Here is a 21,117-nt window from a genome sequence, read left to right as displayed (position 1 = left end):
GTGATTTTCCCAAGGTCACCCAGCAGATGAGCAGTGGAGTGGGGATTAGAACCCAGACTGAGCCCTCCCTTTTCCTCTGCCCCTCCTCCCTCCCTCTGCTCAACTCCCTTCCCCTCCCCACAGCACTTGTGGATATTTGTATATATTATTTATTACTCTATTTTATTAAGGATGTGTAGATATCGAAGATTCTATTTACCTATTTTGATGGTATTGATACCTGTCTACTTGTTTTGTTTTGCTGTCTCCCCCTTTTAGACTGTGAGCCCGTTCTTGTGCAGGGATGGTCTCTTTTTGTTGCTGAATTATCCATTCCAAGCGCTTAGTACAGTCCTCTGCACATAGCAAGCGCTCAATAAATACAACTGAATGAATCCGGACTGAGCCCTCCCTCCCTCTGCTCTACCCCCTTCCCCTCCTCACAGCACTTGTGTACATTTGTATTTATTAGTCTAATTAATGATGTGCATTCATTCATTCAATGGTGTTTACTGAGCGCTTACTATGTGCAGAGCACTGTACTAAGCGCTTGGAATGGACATATCTATGATTCTATTGATCTATTTTAATGGTATCGATGCCTTTTGTTTTGTTGTCTGTCTCCCCCCGGTTAGACTGTAAGCCCGTTGTTGGGTAGGGATTGCATCTGTCTGTTGCCCAATTGTACATTGTAGGCGCTTAGTACAGTGCTCTGCACATAGAGAAGCAGCGTGGCGCAGTGGAAAGAGCACGGGCTTTGGAGTCAGGGCTCATGAGTTCGAATCCCAGCTCTGCCACTTGTCGGCTGTGTGACTGTGGGCAAGTCACTTAACTTCTCTGGGCCTCAGTTCCCTCATCTGTAAAATGGGGATTAAGACTGTGAGCCTCACGTGGGACAACCTGATTCCCCTATGTCTACCCCAGCGCTTAGAACAGTGCTCGGCACATAGTAAGCGCTTAACAAATACCAACATTATTATTATTATTATAGTAAGCGCTCAATAAATACTACGGAATGAATGAATGAAAAATGAGGGGCGGGCGGTTTAAACACCTGACGCATGCGCAGTGAAGCTTAAACCGCCTCCGGCTCAGGTGACGGGGGGGGCGGTTTAAACGGTTTGGACATGCGCAGTGGTGCTCACAGCCTCCGAGTCAGGTGACAAGGGAGGCGGTTTAAACAGCTTGGAGCATGCGCAGTGGGGCTCATAGCCTCCGGCAGGTCACAAAGGGGAGGGGGGCGGTTTAAATGTCTGAGGCATGCGCAGTGGGGCACACAACCTCCGGCTCAGGTGACAAGGGGGGGAGGCTGTGTCAACGTCTGGGGCATGCGCAGTGGGGCTCACACCTCCGGATCAGGTGGCGGGGGGGCGGGTTAAACGTCCGGCGCATGCGCAATGATGCTCACAGCCTCTGGGTCAGGTGACAAGAGGGGGAGACGGATTAAAGGGCTGGGGGCATGCGTAGTGGGGCTCACAGCCTCCTCCGGGTCAGGTGACAAGGGGGGGCGGTGGTTTCAACGTCTGGAGCATGCGCAGTGGGGCTCACAGCCTCCGGGTCAGGTGGCGGGGGGGGGGGGCGGTTTAAACATCTGGGGCATGCGCAGTGGGGCTCCCACCTCTTCCGGGTCAGGTGACCAGTGGGGGCGGTCACGTGAGTCCGGGGTGGCGGGAGAAGGCGGAAGTAGAGAGGGAAGTTCGGCGGTGCCGCTCCGGCTGTTGCAGGTAGTAATAACAATAATAATGGTGGTATTTGTTAAACGCTTACTAATAATGTTGGCTTTTATTAAGCGCTTCCTAGGTGCAGAGCACTGTTCTAAGCGCTGGGGGAAGATCCAGGGTCATCAGGTTGTCCCACGTGAGGCTCCCAGTCTTCATCCCCATTTTACAGATGAGGTCACTGAGGCCCAGAGAGCTGAAGTGACTTGCCCACAGGCACACAGCTGACAAGTGTCAGGGCTGGGATTCGAACCCATGACCTCTGACTCCCAAGCCCCTGCTCTTTCCACTGAGCCACGCTGCTTCTCTTCTGCTTACTCTGTGCAAAGCACTATTCTAAGCGCTGGGGGGATACAAGGTGATGAGGTTGTCCCACGTGGGGCTCACGGTTTTCATCCCCATTTTAATAATAATCATGTTGGTATTTGTTAAGCGGTTACTATGTGCAGAGCCCTGTTCTAAGCGCTGGGGGAGATACAGGGTCATCAGCTTGTCCCACGTGAAGCTCATACTTAATCCCCATTTTACAGATGAGGTAACTGAGGCACAGAGACGTGAGGTGACTTGCCTGCAGTCACACAGCTGACAAGTGGCAGAGTCGGGATTCGAACCCTTGACTTCTGGTTTTACAGATGGGGTCACTGAGGCACAGACAATAATGATTGCATTTGTTAAGCGCTTACTCTGTGCAAAGCACTGTTCTAAGCCCTGGGGGATACAAGGTCATCAGGTTGTCCCACGTGGGGCTCCCAGTTTTCATCCCCATTTTCCAGATGAGGGAACTGAGGCCCAGAGAAGTGAAGTGACTTGCTCAAAATCACACAGCTGACAAGTGGCAGAGTCGGGATTCGAACCCATGACCTCGGACTCCCAAGGCCGGGCTCTTGCCACTGAGCCATGCTGCTTAGCGAGCCGGGGGGCGGGGGGACCCGGAGGTCGCCCCAGGCCGATCAGGCCTGCAGGCTGCCTGGAGGAGGCGTCCCCTTTCCTCTCCCCACCCCCCAGGGACCCACCATCTCCCCTTGGGAAGGGGCAAGGAGAGGGTGCGGGCACGGGGACAGAGGGGCCACCCCGGCCTCCCACGGGGAAGGGCAGGGCCCGAGGCCTCGAAAAGGTGACATCTCTCAACCCGTGGGGATTAACCTTTACAGTATAATTTTGGTAGCTGTTCAGCGCTTCCTACTAATAATGATGGCATTTGTTAAAAAAAAGAAAATGTTGGTATTTGTTAAGCACCTACTATGTGCCGAGCACTGTCCTAAGCGCTGGGGTAGCTACAAGGTCATCAGTTTGTCTTCCTCCCCATTTTACAGATGAGGGAACTGAGGCCCAGAAAAGTGAAGTGACTTGTCCAAAGGCCCACAGCTGACAGGTGGTGGAGTCGGGATTAGAACCCATGACCTCTGACTCCTATGCCCGGGCTCTTTCTACCGAGCCACGCTGTTAAGCGCTTACTATGTGCCAAGCACTGTTCTAAGCGCTAGAGGGTGGGGCACAAGGTCATCAGGTTGTCTCACGTGAGGCTCACAGTCTTCCTCACCATTGTACAGATGAGGGAACTGAGGCCCAGAGAAGTGTAGTGACTTGCCCAAAGTCCCACAGCTGATAGGTGGCAGAGTTGGGATTAGAACCCATGACCTCTGACTCCTATGTCCGGACTCTTTCCACTTAGCCACGCTGTTAAGCGCTTACTATGTGCCAAGCACTGTTCTAAGGATTGGGGCGTGGGGAGTGTACAAGGTCATCAGGTTGTCCCACGTGAGGCTCACAGTCTTCATCCCCATTTTACAGAGGAAGTCACTGAGGCACAGAGAAGTGAAGTGACTTGCCCAAAGTCACACAGCTGACAAGCGGCGGAGTCGGGATTAGAACCCAAAACCTTTGACTCCCAAGGCTGCCGAGCACTGTTTTAGGTTCAGGGGTAGTTAGAGGGGAATCAGGTTGTCCCACATGGAGCTCACAGTCTTCAATCCCCATTTGACAGATGAGGGAACTCAGGCACCGAGAAGTGAAGTGACTTACCCAAAGTCACACAGCTGACAAGCGGCAGAGCAGGGATTAGAACCCACAACCTTGACTCCTAAACCCGGGCTCTTTCCCCTAAGCCACGCTGCTTCAAATATGGTGTTTGTTCAGCCCTTCCTATGTGCCAAGCGCCGTTCTGATAGTTACAGCGTCATCAGGTTGTCCCGCCTGGGGCTCACAGTCCTTATCCCCATTTTACAGATGAGGTGGCTGAAGCACCGAGAATAATAATAATAATGATGACATTTGTTAAGCGCTTACTATGTGCAAAGCACTGTTCTAAGCGCTGGGGAGGATGCAAGGTGATCAGGTTGTCCCACGTGGGGCTCCCAGTCTCCATCCCCATTTTATCAATAACCACAGTAATGATGGCATTTGTTAAGCGCTTACTATGTGCAAAGCACTGTTCTAAACTCTGGAGGGATACAAGGTGATCAGATTGTCCCGTGTGGGGCTCACAGTCTTAATGCCCATTTTACAGATGAGGTCACTGAGGCCCAGTGAAGTGACTTGCCCAAAGTCACAGAACTGACAAGTGGCGGAGTGGGATTTGAACCCGTAACCTCTGACTCCCCAGCCCGGGCTCTTTCCACTGATCCATGCTGCCGGCTTGCCCAAAGTCACGCAGTAGACGAGTGGCCGAGGCAGGATTAGAACCCACATCCTCTGACTCCAAAGCCTGGGCTCTTGCCACTAAGCCACGCTGCTTCTCTGTTGGTGGTGACGGTATTTGTCAAGTGTTTACTATGTGCCAAGCACTGTTGGGATAGTCTATTTGTTGCCAAATTGTCCCTTCTGAGCGCTTAGTACAGTGCTCTGCACACAGTAAGCGCTCTCTCTGATTCTATTTATCTGTTTTGATCGTGTTGATGCCTGACGACTTGTTGTCTGCCTTCCCCCTTCTAGACTGTGAGCCCGTTGTCGGGCAGGGATGGTCTCGATCTGTTGTCGAATTGTACTCTCCAAACGCTTAGTACAGTGCTCTGCACACAGTAAGCGCTCAATAAATACCTTTGAATGAATGAATAAATACGGTTGAATGAATGAATGAGAGAAAGCAAGAGAATCCTCCAGAAAGGGAGGTAGGCTCACACTGCTCCTTAGGAGACGGGGGAGTCGAGAACAGGGGCGTCACCGACTGGATTATTGTGTCAGGCTCCTCTCTGATCTCCCTTCCTCCTGTCTCTCCACGTTCCAGTCTATTCTTCACTCCGCTGCCCAACTCATCTTCCTGCAGAAACGCTCTGGGCATGTCACTCTCCTTAAAAACCTTCAGTGGTTGCCTATCGACTTCTGCATGAAACAGAAACTTCTCACTCTAGGTTACGAGGCTCTCCATCACCTTGCCCCCTCCTACCTCTCCTCCCTTCTCTCTTTCTACCGCCCACCCCGCACGCTCCGCTCCTCTGCCGCCCACCTCCTCGCCGTCCCCCGTTCTCGCCTATCCCGCCGTCGACCCCCGGGCCACGTCCTCCCGCGGTCCTGGAACGCCCTCCCTCCTCACCTCCGCCAAACTAACTCTCTTCCCCCTTCAAAGCCCTACTGAGAGTCACCTCCTCCTGGAGGCCTTCCCAGGCTGAGCCTCCCCCTTTCCCTATGCTCCTCCCCATTCCCCCCTCTTCCGCCCTCTGCTCGTCCCCCTTCCCCTCCGCACTGTGCATATTTGTATATATTATTTATTACCCTATCTGTTTTGTTAATGATCTGTATATCCCTATGATTCTGTTTATCTTGATGACGTCTGGCACCAGACAGGCTTGTTTTGTTCTGTTTGCTTTGCTGTCTGTCTCCCCCATTTAGGCCGTGAGCCTGTTATTGGGCAGGGATTGTCTCTATCTGCTGCCGAATTGTACACTCCAAGTGCTTAATACATGCTCTGCACGTAGTAAACGCTCAGTAAATACTATTGAATGAATGAATGGAAAAAAGGAGGGTGACGCACGGGGTGGGGGCTCCTTGAGGTTGGTCAGGAAGGGAGGCAAGGAGTGATCATATTCCAGATTCATTCAGTAGTATTTATTCAATAGTATTTATTGAGCGCTTACTATGTGCAGAGCACTGTACTAAGCACTTGGAATGTACAAATCGGTAACAGATAGAGACGGTCTCTGCCCTTTGACGGGCGTACAGTCTAATCGGGGGATATCTGTGGCGAGTTGACCTCAAAGGAGAGGGCAGAGAGGTCAATGCTCCCTGCTAGATCTTTGTTTTGGACAGTTCCTTTGTTGAAGATCATTTTTCTCCCAGTTGCTTTTGTTTCTTTTAGCCCGTGCTCTTTACTTTTGAAAGGATTAAATTCATTTTCTTCCTCAGTCATCAGGTCCTTCCATCCATACTTCCCCCCCCCCCCCCTAAGTGTGGCATGCCAAATCATCTTGGGTTGTATGGCCTTGCAGAATAAATGCCTATAGCGTTCTCACGCAAAAGTTACTTGGGTGGTCATTTTAAAAGTATGTAGGAGTGAATTCATTTCAATGCTTGGTTAGGGATTTTTCCCAACTGAATTTTCAGCAAGTTTAGGGCTAAATATGGAGTGGGAATCTTCTGCCCATTCCAGTCTCTCTCTCTCTCTTTTTCTTCCTTTTAGTCTGAATTATTTAGTCTCTATAACCATGTGACTGCTTAAGGTTGATCCTCCTTATCTTGACAAGCAGTAAGTAGGTAGAGTGACACAGAGGCCTGTGTCCTGGTAGTCATTGTTGTGATCCTGAGTAATATGGTAATCTGTTTTTCTTCCCGTTTTGTGGTCTTCTGTATAGCATTCATAAGCCTTACGGTTCTCTTCAGTGGTTCCATTTTTCATTTGCCTATTCTAGAAATCTGGGATTTTTCTTTTATGTCTTGCATACATTAAGGGAAAGATAGATGCTGCTCCCTTCCTCCAGTGTACACACATTTGCCATTGCAGAGTTAAAAAGCTACAAAATACAAATGAAAAATGCACGCACTCTTCTTTTTATGACTCCAAATTATGGTCTCCATTCTTGATCTTCTCTCATAATTCCCTTGGGCTTACGGTGTATTGTCATTGAGCCCGAGCTCTCTAGTGACCATATCTTCTGGTGAAGATAAAGGCCTATCTTTGGTAGTGATTCTTCGCAGAGCACTTGAACCCTAGTATTACTCCACACTCTCAAGTTCAGTACCTGTGTTAAACTCATTGTTGAGTTCATTTCCATTCCCTCTCTCTCTCTCTCTTTCGCACTCACACTCACTCCCTCACACTCTCCTTCTGCCCTCTTTGAATACTAAAACCTGAACAAGTAGATTAGATGTATTCTAGACCTGATACAGTGGCTAGATGACCAAGGATACAAATAGAAGCAGCATGGCCTAGCGGTTAAAACATGGGCCTGGGAGTCAGAAGGACCTGGGGTCTAATCCCGGCTCTGCCATTTGTCTGCTGTGATCTTGGGCAAGTCATCTCACTTCTCAGTGCCTCAGTTATCTCATCTGTAAAATGGGGATTAAGACTGTGAGCCCCATGTGGAACATGGCCTGTGTCCAACCCGTTTATCTTGTATCTACCCCAGTGCTTAGAACAGTGCCTGACACATAGGAAGCTCTTAACATATCCCATTTTAAAAAAAGTCAAAATCAGGACTAGCATTCCACTTGTCCTGAGTTTAGCAGGCCCGGCCCTTTCTGCCGATATTCTGCGGGTTATCTTAAGACTCTGGTGACCCTGGGGCAGAGGAAGCCCAGCTGTCTTCCCAAGCCAAAATTCGGCCCTCCCCGAAACACCTCAGAATGAGCTTTTGTTATTCCTGCTTGCCATATACTTTCCTGTCCAGCAGTGACCTTGGCAGAGGAAAGTATCTGGGGCCAAAAGTGGGTATGGGGAGAATGACTGAGGTGGGCTTCCTTGATGTAGTGAACTTTGGGCCCCAGACCTTTGTGAGCAATCTCTGATTGTTCCATTATATTAATCTACCACTCCAGAAGGGAATATTGAGATCAGGACCGAGCCTCTGCCTATCATTACTAACTCTTCCTAGGCAGAAGGTTATTGGCATTGGTTAAATTTTGAAAGGCAGAACCCTCTTTGGACTTATAAAGCGTATCTGTTTTAAGAGAAAATTGTTTCCTTGAAGGGCGTTTAGAACCTTCGCTCTCATCCCACCTCCCGTTTCCCCACCTTGCTCTCCTAAATCTTCTCTTTCCTCTCACCTGCATTCAGCATGTTTTTCAAAGCCAAAGTATTTATCTTTGAAACTCTTTCCACTTCCCAAACTTAAGGAGCTTCTTTCAGAGAATATTTGAGTATTTTTGAGCAGGCCGTGCTTCAAGATTGACATTTGCCAGTTAGACTTCAAGAGGGACTTTAGCAGTTGCTGCTGGGAGCTAGCCTGATTTCTTGGGGTATCAGAGTGAAAAAAAAAATAGGAGCCCCAGGTTTGGGAGCTATTTCTTATTTGTAAGATAGTAGATTTGACCTTTGGGTCTAAGCACTGCTGATGGTGAGATTGGATCCGTAGGTTGGAGTGTTGAACTGAGAATCACTGACATACTTTGTCAGTAAAATGCAACAGAGCTCCATCATTACAAAAATAATTGTGGAATTTAAACTCATACTGTGTGTCAAGCACCAGCACTTAGAACAGTGTTTGGCACATAGTAAGTGCTTAACAAATGCCATCGTTATTATTACTAAGTGCTGGCACAGATAACAAGGGAATCAAGTCCCACATTGAGCTCACAATCTAAATAGGAGGCAGAACAAGTTTTGCAGATGAGGGAACTGAGGCATGGAGGAGTTAAGTGACTTGCCCAAGGTCACACAGCAGGCAAGTGGTGGAGCCAGGATTAGATCTCAGGTCCTCTGAGTCCCAGGCCCGTGGTCTTTCCACTGGGCCCTGCTGCTTCTCTTACGAATAGATAAGAGCACTGTGTTGATAATTTGGGATGTGCTGTGCTTTGACACACTTTATTTTGTGGGATTTAACACTCTTGTTAATTCCAAATGTTCTGGTCTTCAGTATATTTAGAAAAAGCAAAACTGGATCATTTCAAGAGAAAGCACAGTGAGGACTTCAACAATTACACCTGGTTTTGTTTTTCTTATTTAGTTCTCTGATGTCACATTTCAGAGGTACAGATAGAGGGTAGGTAAATTCTTTAAGGGAAATGAGCCAGCTCACTAGTTGTAGTCTACCTCTGGTTTTTGCTTTCTATTTTGCCACTAAACCCGCTTCCCAGTGTCCTCTTTATTCTGCTTGACCAATTCTTGCTATTTAATGTTAGAAGCTTTCCTTCTTGTCCTTAATCTTTGTTTGTTGCCTACACTTGTTTAATAAGTAAAGGATGCCAATATTTGATTTCCTTTGCTTTTTGATGGTGATTTCTATAGAAAGAGTGCTGGGTAAAAAAGAGAGAATCTGAATCAAGAGCAGAGGGAGTAGGGTAAGTGGAAGGGGGCATTAGAGTGGAGAGGGTAAAGTGGTTGAGATAAAAAAAAAAATTCTCGCAAGGCCCAGATGAGATTATGCCTTTTCTCCCCTTCTGGCAGTGGATGTACAGGTCTGGCTTGTGGATCAAATTTCCTGCAGTCAGATTCGTGTGAAGGAAGCCTTTCTGTCACACATTAACTGTGTGATTTCTGGACATTGTGCAGGTGTCACTTAATGAGGTTACCACTCGGTAGCCTCTCCTCAGCCAAACCTATGACCTGGCGGTTCAAGGGGGACACAGATTCCTGAGATGCAGGAGATGCCAGAGAACAAGTGGCACCCAGATCAGGTGCCATCAAGAAACTCGGATGGCAGATGACACCGTACTGGGGCTTATTTTGGGTGATTGAGGAGCCAGGATGAATCGATCTGAAAGGTCCCATCAGGTGTTCGGAGTGGGTGTCAGTAAGGTGACTGTTTTTGTATCTGGACAGGGAATGATACTTCGACCGGTGAGGCTGTGTTCGGGTGGCTCTCCTTGCCGTTTGTGACGGTAGAGTCGTGAAGGCCGGATGAGCCTCAGCAGAGTGACGGAGAGTTTGGGACCAAGAATCTGATACTAACTAATATTAGTGCACATGAGAATTTTAAGTCCCAAACCCATTTATTGCCAAAATGACCACAGGATATACCCAGACCGTACCATAGCATCATAGATCAGCGGGCTGTTGCCACGGTATCCACTGTGGTCTCTGCTGCCCCTAACAGCCAACTATTTTCAGAGTTCCTGCTGAGCCCGTCCATCACCTGAGACGCCTTAGATGGTGCTTCGGTTAGATGGTACTTTCACCGTTGATCACCAAGACCCATCAGATGCTCCCCCTGTGTCTGCCCGTTTCACCCCCCGCTACCTTGGTGTGGGGTCATTTTGGTTGGAAGGACCTCTTCTAGCACAAGGATGAGTGTCCCTGACCCAAGCTTCTGAACGAGGGTGACCGCTGCCTAAAAGCACGATAGAGCGTGTCCGCTCGGGAACTTCAAGTGCCCTTTATCGATCGATATAAATTTGCAGACGCACAAATACTGTGTGAGCAGCAACGTGTGATATGTTGGGCCGTCTTAGTGAGAACTCTGTGACCCCTGAACCACTAAAGGGTGGTGGTGGAGAGCGATGTTTTAGGTGTGTGCAGTTTTTTGGCTGCTGAATTTGTCCCGCTACTCTGCCAATTGATGGTCTAGGGAAAGGAAACAGAATTATGCTCTCCCTAGATTTTTCCTGTTGAAAAATAACATACTGTAGTCAGTGTTTGGGAATTTAAGATAAGGCTAGGTAGGCCCTGCCCTCTTGCTTTAATGGTTGCTTGGTGATTGTGTCAACAGACCAGTGTGTTAGGATACAACTTCTCATCTGATACCTCTGTTGGACTCACTGTATGGAACTTGTCACAAGAACTTGATTTAGGAGTATAAAGGTGTTGATTTTGTTCTGTAAAGTTTGAAAATGATCTTTTTTTAATTAACCCTGAGTGTGAATTAGATCCAAGGTTATTCTTTCAGGGCTTATAAGAATCCAGAAAGACTCAGACATTATTCGCTCTGAGCGGATCAAAACATCTGGCCGTGTTTTACTTCTTAGGAAATGTGGTAGCTGGGTTCAGGGTCTGGAAGGAAGCAGGAGTCGTGGTGAAGTTGGACGTAGCAGCCGACTGGGGCCGATATATGAAAAAGCTTCCTGCTTTGGTCAGATGAGGTCAGTGGAATTCCACCCAGAGGACACTTGCCTTTGCCTGTTGTTGGACTTAAGCCCAGTTTTCCCGTGGAAAACCCTAGCAATGGCACCAGATCAGATGGAAGCCTTCCTGGGAGACTTAAATCAGGTATCAAAGGAGGTGGTGATGATACTGGTATATTGTCGTCACCTGTGGGCTCCGTTTTGAGCCAGGACTCATCCAAGGCCCACTTATTCTATCTCAAAATTCACTGTCGAAGATGGTGGTACTACTTAGAGCTAACCTCCTCCAAGAGGCCTTCCCAGACTGAGCTTCCCCTTTTCCCTCTGCTCCCTCTGCTGCCCCTCTACCCCCCCCCCCCAACTCCCCTCAGCTAAGCTCCCTTTTCCCCCCCTCTTTCCCTCTTCTCCTCCCCTTCTCCCTTCCCCTCCCCTCAGCACTGTGCTAGTCCGCTCATTTGTATATATTTTTTATTACCCTATTTATTTTGTTAATGAGATATACATCGCCTTGATTCTATTTATTGCTATTGTTTTAGTGAGATGTACATCCCCTTGATTCTATTTATTGCTATTTTTTTGTCTGTCTCCCCTGATTAGACTGTAAGCCCGTCAGTGGGCAGTGACTGTCTCTATCTGTTGCCGATTTGTACATTCCAAGCGCTTAGTACAGTGCTGTACACATAGTAAGCGCTCAATAAATGCTATTGACTGAATGGTAGTTCACTGGGCTGAAGTTAGGACGTGTGCATTTCAAGTGGATTAATCCATTCAACTGGCTCAACCCATTTGTTCCCAATGAATTACATTCATTAGGGAAACAGCTTTGTCTAGTGGAAAGATCATGGGCTTGGGAGTCACAGGACCTGGGTTCTGATCCCGGCTCTGGCACTTATCTGCTGTGTAACCTTGGGCAAGTCACTCCACCTGGCAGCTGTGTGACTTTGGGCAAGTCATTTAACGTCTCGGTGCCTCAGTTACCTCATCTGTAAAATGGGATGAAGACTGTGAGCCTCATGTGGGACAACCTGATTGCCCTCTATCCACTCAGCGCTTAGAACAGTGCTTTGCACATAGCACTTAGGAAATACCAACATTATTATTATTTTTAACTTCTTTGTGCCTCAGTTTCCTCATCTGTAAAACGGGGATTAAATCCTACACCCTCTTACTTAAACTGTAAACCCCAAGTGGGGCAGGACCTGTGCCCAACCTGAGCATCTTTTATCTACCTCAGAGCTTAGTTTAGTGCTTTGCATGTAGTAAGTGCTTAACAAATGGCATAAAAAGTTGGATTTAAGATCAGTTTTCCACTTCTTTCAATCCCTGAGGACTGATTGGTGCAGGTATGTGTGGAAAAGTCAAAGACAAGGGCCTGGGGTAAGTTGAGTGCATCTTGCAGGAACTTTGGTGGCCTTGATTTTAATAGGAAAAAGACTCTCCTGTGTTTCTCCTTTCTTTGTCCGTTGGTTTGCGATAAACTTCCAAGCTGGAATCTTCCTACCCAAAGGAAAACTGTACCGAAGGAAAATGAGATGGGGTGGGTTTCCCTATTTCTTAGAAGTTTAAGCCAACTTCATACTTCATACTTCAGGAAGAGGACAGAAACCTTGGGGGGAAAACAACCGTATTCTTAAAAAGAGCTTAAGTTGTAGTCACCATTCATGTATCGAGATACACGTACAATCCATTTTAAGCAGTGGGCTTTCTCTGGTCTTGGGCTAATTTAGAGGAAGTTTCATGATAATTTTGGAGGGCATACATTATCAAAAGTCATCAGCAATAGTCATGTTGCTTTTACTCAGCCTGGCCACAGATACAGGTGCAGGGTTATTTCTGAACCTGTGGTTTCATGGCCTAGCCGTGCTGCTGTAGTTTGTGCGCTTTTTTTCTCTGCCATGGATATGAGCTGTGTGGGGAGCTTGTATATGTCATCCTGTCCTGTGCCCCTTTGTGATGATCCTCAACTAAAGAAATGGTGAAAAAAGCGAGGGCTTGTTCTCGCCCACATAGAAGTGAAAACCTCTCGAATTGTAAAAAAATAAAATTGTTTTGTGCACATCACCCACTCCTCAGTATCTTCAGTGATTTCCCATCCATTTCTGCATCAGGTGGAAACTCCTCACCACTGGCTTTAGGCACTCAATCAGCTCTCCCCCAAACCTGTCCTCAATCCTCTCCTGCTACAATACCAACTTACCCTACCCCCTAAGCACTTAGGTATTCACCTTTTCCTTCCTCAACCCCTAGGACTCAAGTACATTTCCTTATATTCGCTTGATTACTTCCCCTATTCATAATTCATTTTAACGTCTTTCTCCTCTGCTAGATTCTAAACTCCTTGACTTACTCTGTTGTACTCTCCCAAGCACTTTGTACAGTGCCCAGCACATAGTAATTTCTCAGTGATACCAATGATTGACTAAATATGTTCCCTCTTAATGAGAACTGGCATGATTTGTTACATGCATAATCATTCTTTTTTTTTTTAAATCAAATCTTCTGATTTAAATCTTTGGCCTTAGTGCATCTCAGAGCTGTTTATTTTCGTGTTTTTTATTTTATGCTCATGGTAACTAAAGGGTAGAGCCAAGGTAATAATAATAATAATGTTGGTATTTGTTAAGCACTTACTATGTGCAGAACACTGTTCTAAGTGCTGGGGTAGACACAGGGGAATCAGGTTGTCCCACCTGGGGGTCACAGTCTTAATCCCCATTTTACAGATGAGGTAACTGAGGCACAGAGAAGTTAGGTGACTTGCCCACAGTCACACAGCTGACAATTGGCAGAGCTGGGATTCAAACCCATGACCTCTGACTCCAAAGCCCGTGCTCAGGTACCATGACCACCTCAATGTTTGCCAAATAATATTCATTCAATCAATAGTAGTTATTAAGTGCTTACTATGTACAGAGCACTGTATTAAGTGCTTATAATGCACAATTCGGCAATGGATAGAGACAATTCCTGCCCAATTATGGGCTCACTAATATTTACTGATTAGCAAATATTAAAAACAAACAAAAAGGCCCAGAAAAAGGCTTAGTGATTGGTTTAGCTGAAAGTCACTAGAGTAATAGAGAATTGTGACCCCTCTTCTTCCATACATTCTGCTATAGCACTGGATTAATTTCTTCTCTTGGGGGGTCGGGAAGTGCTCTTCTGAACCCCCATAAGGGATTAATTTTCTGTCTGGGGCATAGGGCTCAGACTTCATAGCGTTTGGAGAGGAGGTGCCAGTTTAGATCAAAGCAAGTAATCTCACAGAGTTTCTCCCTTGTAAAAGTAATAGTAATAGTATTTGTTAAGCTCTTACTGTGTGCAGAGCAAGTCCTCCTTCCAGCCTGGAATGCCCTCCCTCTTCTTATTCGACATACAATCACTCTCCCCACCTTCAAAGCCTTATTGAAGGCACATCTTCTCCAGGAGGTCTTCCCTGACGGAGCCCTCATTTCATCTCCTCCCACTCCCTTCTGGGTCATCTTTGCACTCGGATTTGGTCCCTCAGCCCCACAGCACTTGTGTATATACCTCTAATTTAGTCATTTTTCAAATGGTATTTGATAAGCACTTACTGTATGCCAGGCACTGTTCTAAGTGCTGGGTAAGATACAAGCTAATCAGGTTGGACACAGTCCCTGTCCCAAATGGGGCTTACCATCTTAATCCTCATTTTACAGATGAGGGAACTGAGGCCTGGAGAAGTGAAGTGACCTGTCCAAGGTCACACAGAAGGCAAGTTGCAGAGCTGGGATTAGAGCCCAGATCCTTCTGATTACTAGGCCCACACTGCTTCTCGTCACTTATAGTCATTTATTTATATGAATGTCTGTCTCCCCCTCTAGACTGTAAGCTCGTTGTAGGCAGGGAATGTTTATTGTTGTACTCTCCCAAGCGCTTAGTACAGTGCTTTAAACACAGTAAGCACTCAATAAGTAGGATTGAATGAATGAATGAACCTGATCTTCTGTAGTTTGAGATCTGCCAGAGGAGTAGTTTGTTACAGACACCTCACCTTATGTTCCCTCTTTCCCTCTTTCTTGGCTTACATTTCCAGAGCCTTTTGCTTCACTCTAGGAATAGTCTCTTCAACCTGCTCTTGTCTTCTTCTTTCAGTTTTTTGGTGATGACATGGCATCCGCTAGCTCGGGTCGGGCAGGGGCAGGCCTGCCTTTTGAGAAGTCCCAGCTTACTCTGAAAGGTGAGTGAAATGGGGAAATTGTTTGCTGTTTTAACTGAAGATCCAGTCAGACAGGAGGTAGAAAAGAGAATTATCTCTTGGTTGGGTTACCAAAGTTTCACTTGGCGTTAGGGCTGTTCTTAGAGATTTAGGTCCTGCAAAGCTTCATTTCTGGAGGGTCTATGAACTGGTCATCGATTAATCAGTCAGTCCTATTTATTGAGCACTTACTGGGTGCACTGGGTGCAGAGCACTGTGCTATGCATTTGGGAGAGTAGAATATAGGAGTTCATAGACCTATTCCCCACCCACAACGAGCTAATGGTCTGGAGGGGGAGACAGACATTAATATAAATAAGTTATGAATATGCCCGTAAGTGCTGTGGGGCTGAGGCATGGGTGAATAAAGGGTGAAAATTCAAGGAGAAGGGTGATGCAGAAGGGAGTGGGAGAAGAGGAAATGAGGGCATAATCAGGGAGAGCTTCTTGGAGGAGATGTGCCTTCAGTAGGGTTTTGAAGGTCAGGGGAGTGATCATCTGTCAAATATGAAGAGAGAAGGCATTCCAGGATAGCTTGTTAAGCACTTAGTACACTACACACTAATTACTCCATAAATACCACTGATTGGTTGATGGGTTGATGAACAAACCTTGCGGATAAATTTTTGGGTGTAGTAATGGCCTGTTTGCAGGCTCCCTCCTGGGAAAAGCCGATAGATTGACCGGTAATTTTAAGATGAGGTTGTTGCAGGGCTTCTCTTCCGTCTTCAGTTCGTTAGATTTATTGCTGGTGAATTTGGCTATAGAAACAGAAATCTGAGTTTGGCAAAGAAAAGGAATATCCTTCCTATCCCACCCAGCCTCTTTATGTGGTGAAAGAAAGTCCTGATCCATATTATCCCATATCAAGTGGCCACCTTCCTTATTAAGAAGAGGGTATGTATTTTTAGAGTAACTAGGGTAATGCCCCATCTTCCCCGAATAGTGTTTTTAGTTTTAATTTGGATTAATCAATCAGTGACATTTACTGAGTGCCTCGTATATGCACACTATATTCTCCTGCTTGTGGGAGTAGACAGGAGTTAGAAGTCACGATCCCTGCTCTCAAGGTGCTTATCGTCTAGCAGGGCAGATGCACTAAAATAACTTTTGGATGAAAATTCCCATTAAAAAAAATTTTGGTTCAGTTTTTCTTAACATATCGATCATGATTATGCCATGGCCAACTGAAGTTGATTTAGTGCATGTATGATGAATAGTTAGTATCACACTGTTATCCATAAGAGCAACATCATGGTTTCTGGCAGATTTGGCCTTTTTTAAATGGGTCATTAAATATGCATATGGTGTTGGGTTTCTCTGTTCTGTACCCTGTAAAGAGTCTGGAGTTTTTTGGGTAACTGGTATCTGGGGTCCGTTTTTGCTTATCCCAAGACTGAGTGCCTCATTTTTTACTCCATTTTGGAGCCAATCAATCAATGGTATTAAGTGTTTACCCTGTGTTGAGCACTGTACTAAGTACTTGGGAGCATATAATAGAGTAAATAGACAATCCTCTCCTTCGAGGAGCCTCAGAACTAAGATTTGGCTATTATTTTGGAATGCCATTGGAGTTAAACACCCTAAACTAAGCAGATCTGCGTTAATATTATCACGTATAATAATCGATAGGCTTGATGTCAGGCATCTCTTCATTTATGTCCCTTGAGAAATCCAGAACGGAGTAAATGCTGCTAAAGAAACACTTGCCAGAAAGATGTTGTTTTATGTGGTTGTATTTTAGCTTTTATTTTTCTGATGCAAATTGAAATTGAAACCCTATTTTACCTGATTTAAAAAAAGCGAATAACCTGATGGTTACTTTTTTTAAAACCAAAAGAATCAATTCTCTAAGGCGAATGGGTGGAATTCTCCTAAACCACCAGGTGGCCTCAGTTGCTTTGAGGTGTATGCGCGATATTCTTGTTTTTTGGATCTGTCTATCATTTGATTCTTTCTTCGAATTCAAACCCTGTTGATTTCCCAGTTGCACAAAAGCTTCGTCTGGGTCTGGCCCACAGACTGGGCTTGGAACTAGCAACTGAAAGATAGACCTGGTTCAGATTGGCTTATAGCCTATGGACAAGGACGAGGTAGCCTATGCCTGAGCTCTTTTTGGCTTCTTTGGGCCCATGGAAGCATACAGGACAGGGCGGTTCCCAAGACATCACCTCACTTATGCTTAGAAGACTTTGCTTTAGTTTTGGGACCACAGATCCTGGGGAGCACAACCACACAATTGTAAGTCAATACCCATTCAGTCAATAAGTGATATTTATTAAGTGCTTATTATGTGGAAAGCACTGTACTAAGCAGCTGGGAAAATACAATAAAATAGCGGGTATGTTGCCTGCCCACAATGAGGGTACGGTCTAAATGCACAGATAAGAATCCTTCCCTCACTATCCGGTTTTCAGAAATCAGTTTAGCCTGATTGAGGTTTGGGCTTGGTTGTAGATTTTGGCCAGAGCAGGGCTCTACCTTCCTTTTTCTTGAAGTTGAGTGGCAGCCTTAGAATGTTATTAGTTCTGAATTCCTACACCTCCCTACCAGAATGACCCGAGAGGTTGCTTAAAACTGTGAGCTGGCTTAGTGGAAAGAGCACGGGCTTGGGAGTCAGAGGAGGCGGGTTCTAATCCCGGCCCCGTCACTTGTCTACTGTGTGACCTTGGGCAAGCAACTTAACTTTTTTGTGTTTCAGTTACCTCAGCTGTAAAATGGGGATTGAGACTGTGAGTCCCATGTTGGACAAAGTGATTACTTTCTATCTATCCCAGTGCTCAGAATAGTGCTTGGCACTTAGTAAGTGCTTAACAAATACCACCATTATTATTATTATTATTAATGGACAGCCAGATTGTCACTGTATAATAATATCATTTGTTAAGCACTTACTATGTACAAAGCACTGTTCTAAGTGCTGCGGGGATTCAAGGTGATCAGGTTGTCCCACGTGGGGCTCACAGTTTTAATTCCCGTTTTACAGATGAGGTAACTGAGGCCCAGAGAAGTGAAGTGACTTGCCCAAAGTCACACAGCTGGCAAGCAGCGGAGCCGGGATCAGAACCCATGACCTCTGACTCCCAAGCCCGGGCTCTTTCCACTGAGCCACGCTGCTTCTCCATTACCCTTGCCAAGAACCTGGACCACCAATTCCTTCTTTCACAAGTGAAGGAGTTAAGTATTCTCTTTGGTCCAGAGGAAAGGAAGATGAAAAAAGGCTGGAGATGCGCCATCCTAACAGTTGTCAAGGGTATTTCAGTTTTTCAGGAGGCAGTATATCCAGCAGGACTGTGCTTGTTCCGATTCTGCCCGGTTCATAGGCCCAGTACGAACCGTTGATTAACACTTCCTAAACTTATGCCCCATGACTCTTGAGCCTTCTAGAAGTACATGAGCTTTAGAAACTCCTCGGAGCGGGGTGGGGAATAAGGTGGGGGAGATGACTGAGGGAGCCCTTCTGGCTTGGCACGGAGGTGACTTCCCGTATCTCTTTTTCTGTACAGTTGTGTCTGCAAAACCCAAGGTACATAGTCGCCAGCCTCGAATCAACTCCTTTGTGGAGGTGGCAGTGGATGGTCTCCCCAGTGAGACCAAGAAGACTGGAAAACGGATTGGAAGCTCCGAGTTACTCTGGAATGAAATCATCAACTTGTAAGAAAAGTTCTCTAGCTCTTGCTCTCTCTTGAAATAGTCATGTGGGGGGCAAAACAGAGGAGGAATGCCATGAGCATCATTTGGGGGGGGTGGGGGTGTGCTCTTTCCCGTGACTGCTCATCTCTTTCTTTCTACACCCCCTCTCCCCCACCATACCCAAACACACCTACACACAGCCCCTGACTAGGAGTTTTGACGAACTTTGAGATTCAAGGACTCTTATCGGAGGTTAGGAAAGAAAGGTGCGGAATTATTTTTGTGGGTGGCAGGAGATGTGAGGCCTTTCAAATTCCTACTCTCTCTGGAGTTCCAGGAGAGCTCAGGATTAGCTGGTGTGCTTGATCGTATGGGATTTAATTAGGTCTTCGTTTTCTTTTAGGAATGTCACGGCACAGAGTCATTTGGATCTGAAGGTGTGGAGCTGCCATACCCTGAGGAACGAGCTGCTGGGGACTGCCTCCGTCAACCTTTCCAACGTGCTGAAGAACAACGGGGGAAAAAGTACGTTCAGTGAAAGGGTGGCGGTGGTTCTCAGAGGCAGAGTGTGGTGGGAAGGAGAAAAGAGCGTTCCTATACCTTCAGTCCTCTGCCTTTGCAAACCTGGTTTCCTGAACTTGCAGACAATTAAATGCAGTGACCAGACCGTCCGTGGGAAGAGGAGGCCTTAGGCCTCTGCTCATGTAGTGACAATTCCCCATTGGCAGGAAGGGTAAGAGAGATTGCCTGCTGCTGCCAAGGGTATTTTCGGGGTGTTTTGTCAGGGCCAGTGAGAGACTGTCTGCCATCTTTGATTTTTCAGTAGGAGTGCTCTGCTTAGCGCCATGTGTCTTACCGGCAGCCCTCTGCTGTATATTTTTCCCTTTTTAACTATCAACCCCAGGATAAAACAAGGTAGCATTGTGCATACGTCTGGGCCGAGCAGTAGGGAACACCATGTTGGCGTGTGATGGAAGCTGTACTTTAATTAGCCAAGGTGCCGCTGCCCATTTGGAAATACAAACCCTCTGGCTATTTACTGCCATTTGTGGTCAGTGGCCTGGCCTGTGGCTGGAAGCCCTCTCTCTGCTTTATAAAGCCCTCCATTCAGAACGGAGCTGTGTGCGCTGACTGTGAGCTGTAGAGAAGGCTGTTTCTGTCTCTCAGATGCCTGCCATCCAGGAGCTGTTTTCTGAAGGTGGGGCTTGGATTGAGAGAAGCCTGTGGAGAGGGACCTCTCCTTCCCTACGGGCAGTCCCGAGAAGAGAGCATAGAGCTTACTGTGGTGCCATTGCTTTTCAGCATCTTCCTTTCTTTTCCTTTGCCGCTCCATTGATTTTTGAGCCTTCTGTCTTTTTTTTAATCAGAGCCAGAGAGCAGGTGAAACCCCAACTGTTTTCGGTGACGCCGGACTGTTGGAAATGTGTGAATAGTCATTTCTACACTAAAATCAATCTGGGGCTCTTTTCTCAAAATCCCACCTTGCTTTTATCGTCACGTTCGGCGTGTTAGACTCTTTAGGTTGGTGGGTAACAGCCTCCTTGGCGAGCTTCTTATTGAATGGGATCCCATCATGTCTAATTCCCAACCGAGTATTCTCTCCCAATGCTTAGAACAGGGCTGTGCGCACAGTAAGTGCTTAGTAAATACTATTTCAGCATGAGAAATCAGACCTTCAACATGGAATCTTCTGTGAAGTATCTGCTGGTGTGATCTGTCCCTTGTCCACATGAAAGCTGCTGGCTTTGTGAATTCCCAGACTGAAGATACTCCCCATTTTTGCTTAGGGCAATGAAGGGTGATGGGAGAGAGGTGAGGAGAAATCGAGGTAGGATTAATATGGGGCAGGAGGCAGCTTCGAGCTGGTTAGTAGGGATTCCCGAGTTGATGGAACAGTAACTCTGTGTGTAGCTTTCTTGAAGGAAGGGATATATCAGCTTCTTCATCCTTCTCTACGCTCCCAATCTGGGCCTCACAGCATCCAGTTCTTGAAGGAGCAGTTGTGCTGGAAATATTTTTGTAACAGTGGATGCCATAAGAAGTGACACATAGTGTTTTATTAGTATTTTGGGAGCCGTATTTGGTTAATTAGCTCTTGATGCAAATGTCCTAATTCATCTGAACCTACATTTCCTCTTGGAGTTCAGGGGAGGAGGATCTGATGGTTGACTGCGGTTCCCGCCTGCAGCTTTCCTCCTCCGAAGGGCACAATTGGCTCTTTCATTAGCTCCTGCCGTTCCCCTGGGTACACGTGGAAGGCGAATGGAAAACTTAACTGACAGTTTCTGCCTCTGTTCTTTTTTTCTTTTTTCTAATTAATACTTTTATGAAAAAAGTGTTGGATTTTTCCTTGGCAGAATGACTGGTGATGGAGGGTTTTCTTAAAATCCCATTTCTGTTAGTGACCAGGAAAGCTGCTTT

The 21,117-nt window shown here is 46.5% G+C and overlaps 1 protein-coding gene across 1 annotated transcript in view; it reads left to right on the top strand.

Annotated features, from left to right (window-relative positions):
* Window positions 1–1,623: 1,623 nt before the first annotated feature.
* Window positions 1,624–21,117, top strand: part of WWP2 (WW domain containing E3 ubiquitin protein ligase 2) — a 110,916-nt gene continuing 91,422 nt past the window's right edge. Inside the window, exons 1-4 of the mRNA XM_029075197.1 lie at window positions 1,624–1,703; window positions 14,961–15,045; window positions 18,570–18,717; window positions 19,100–19,221. Of these exons, the coding sequence (XP_028931030.1) occupies window positions 14,976–15,045; window positions 18,570–18,717; window positions 19,100–19,221 (340 nt within the window). The 5' untranslated portion in view covers window positions 1,624–1,703; window positions 14,961–14,975. The remainder of the gene's footprint in view (window positions 1,704–14,960; window positions 15,046–18,569; window positions 18,718–19,099; window positions 19,222–21,117) is intronic.

This window comes from Ornithorhynchus anatinus, chromosome 11, assembly GCF_004115215.2.
Source record: "Ornithorhynchus anatinus isolate Pmale09 chromosome 11, mOrnAna1.pri.v4, whole genome shotgun sequence".
Classification (NCBI taxonomy): Eukaryota; Metazoa; Chordata; class Mammalia; order Monotremata; family Ornithorhynchidae; genus Ornithorhynchus; species Ornithorhynchus anatinus.
Note: the sequence above shows the minus strand (reverse complement) of the source record. Positions and strands in the feature narration are given on the sequence as shown.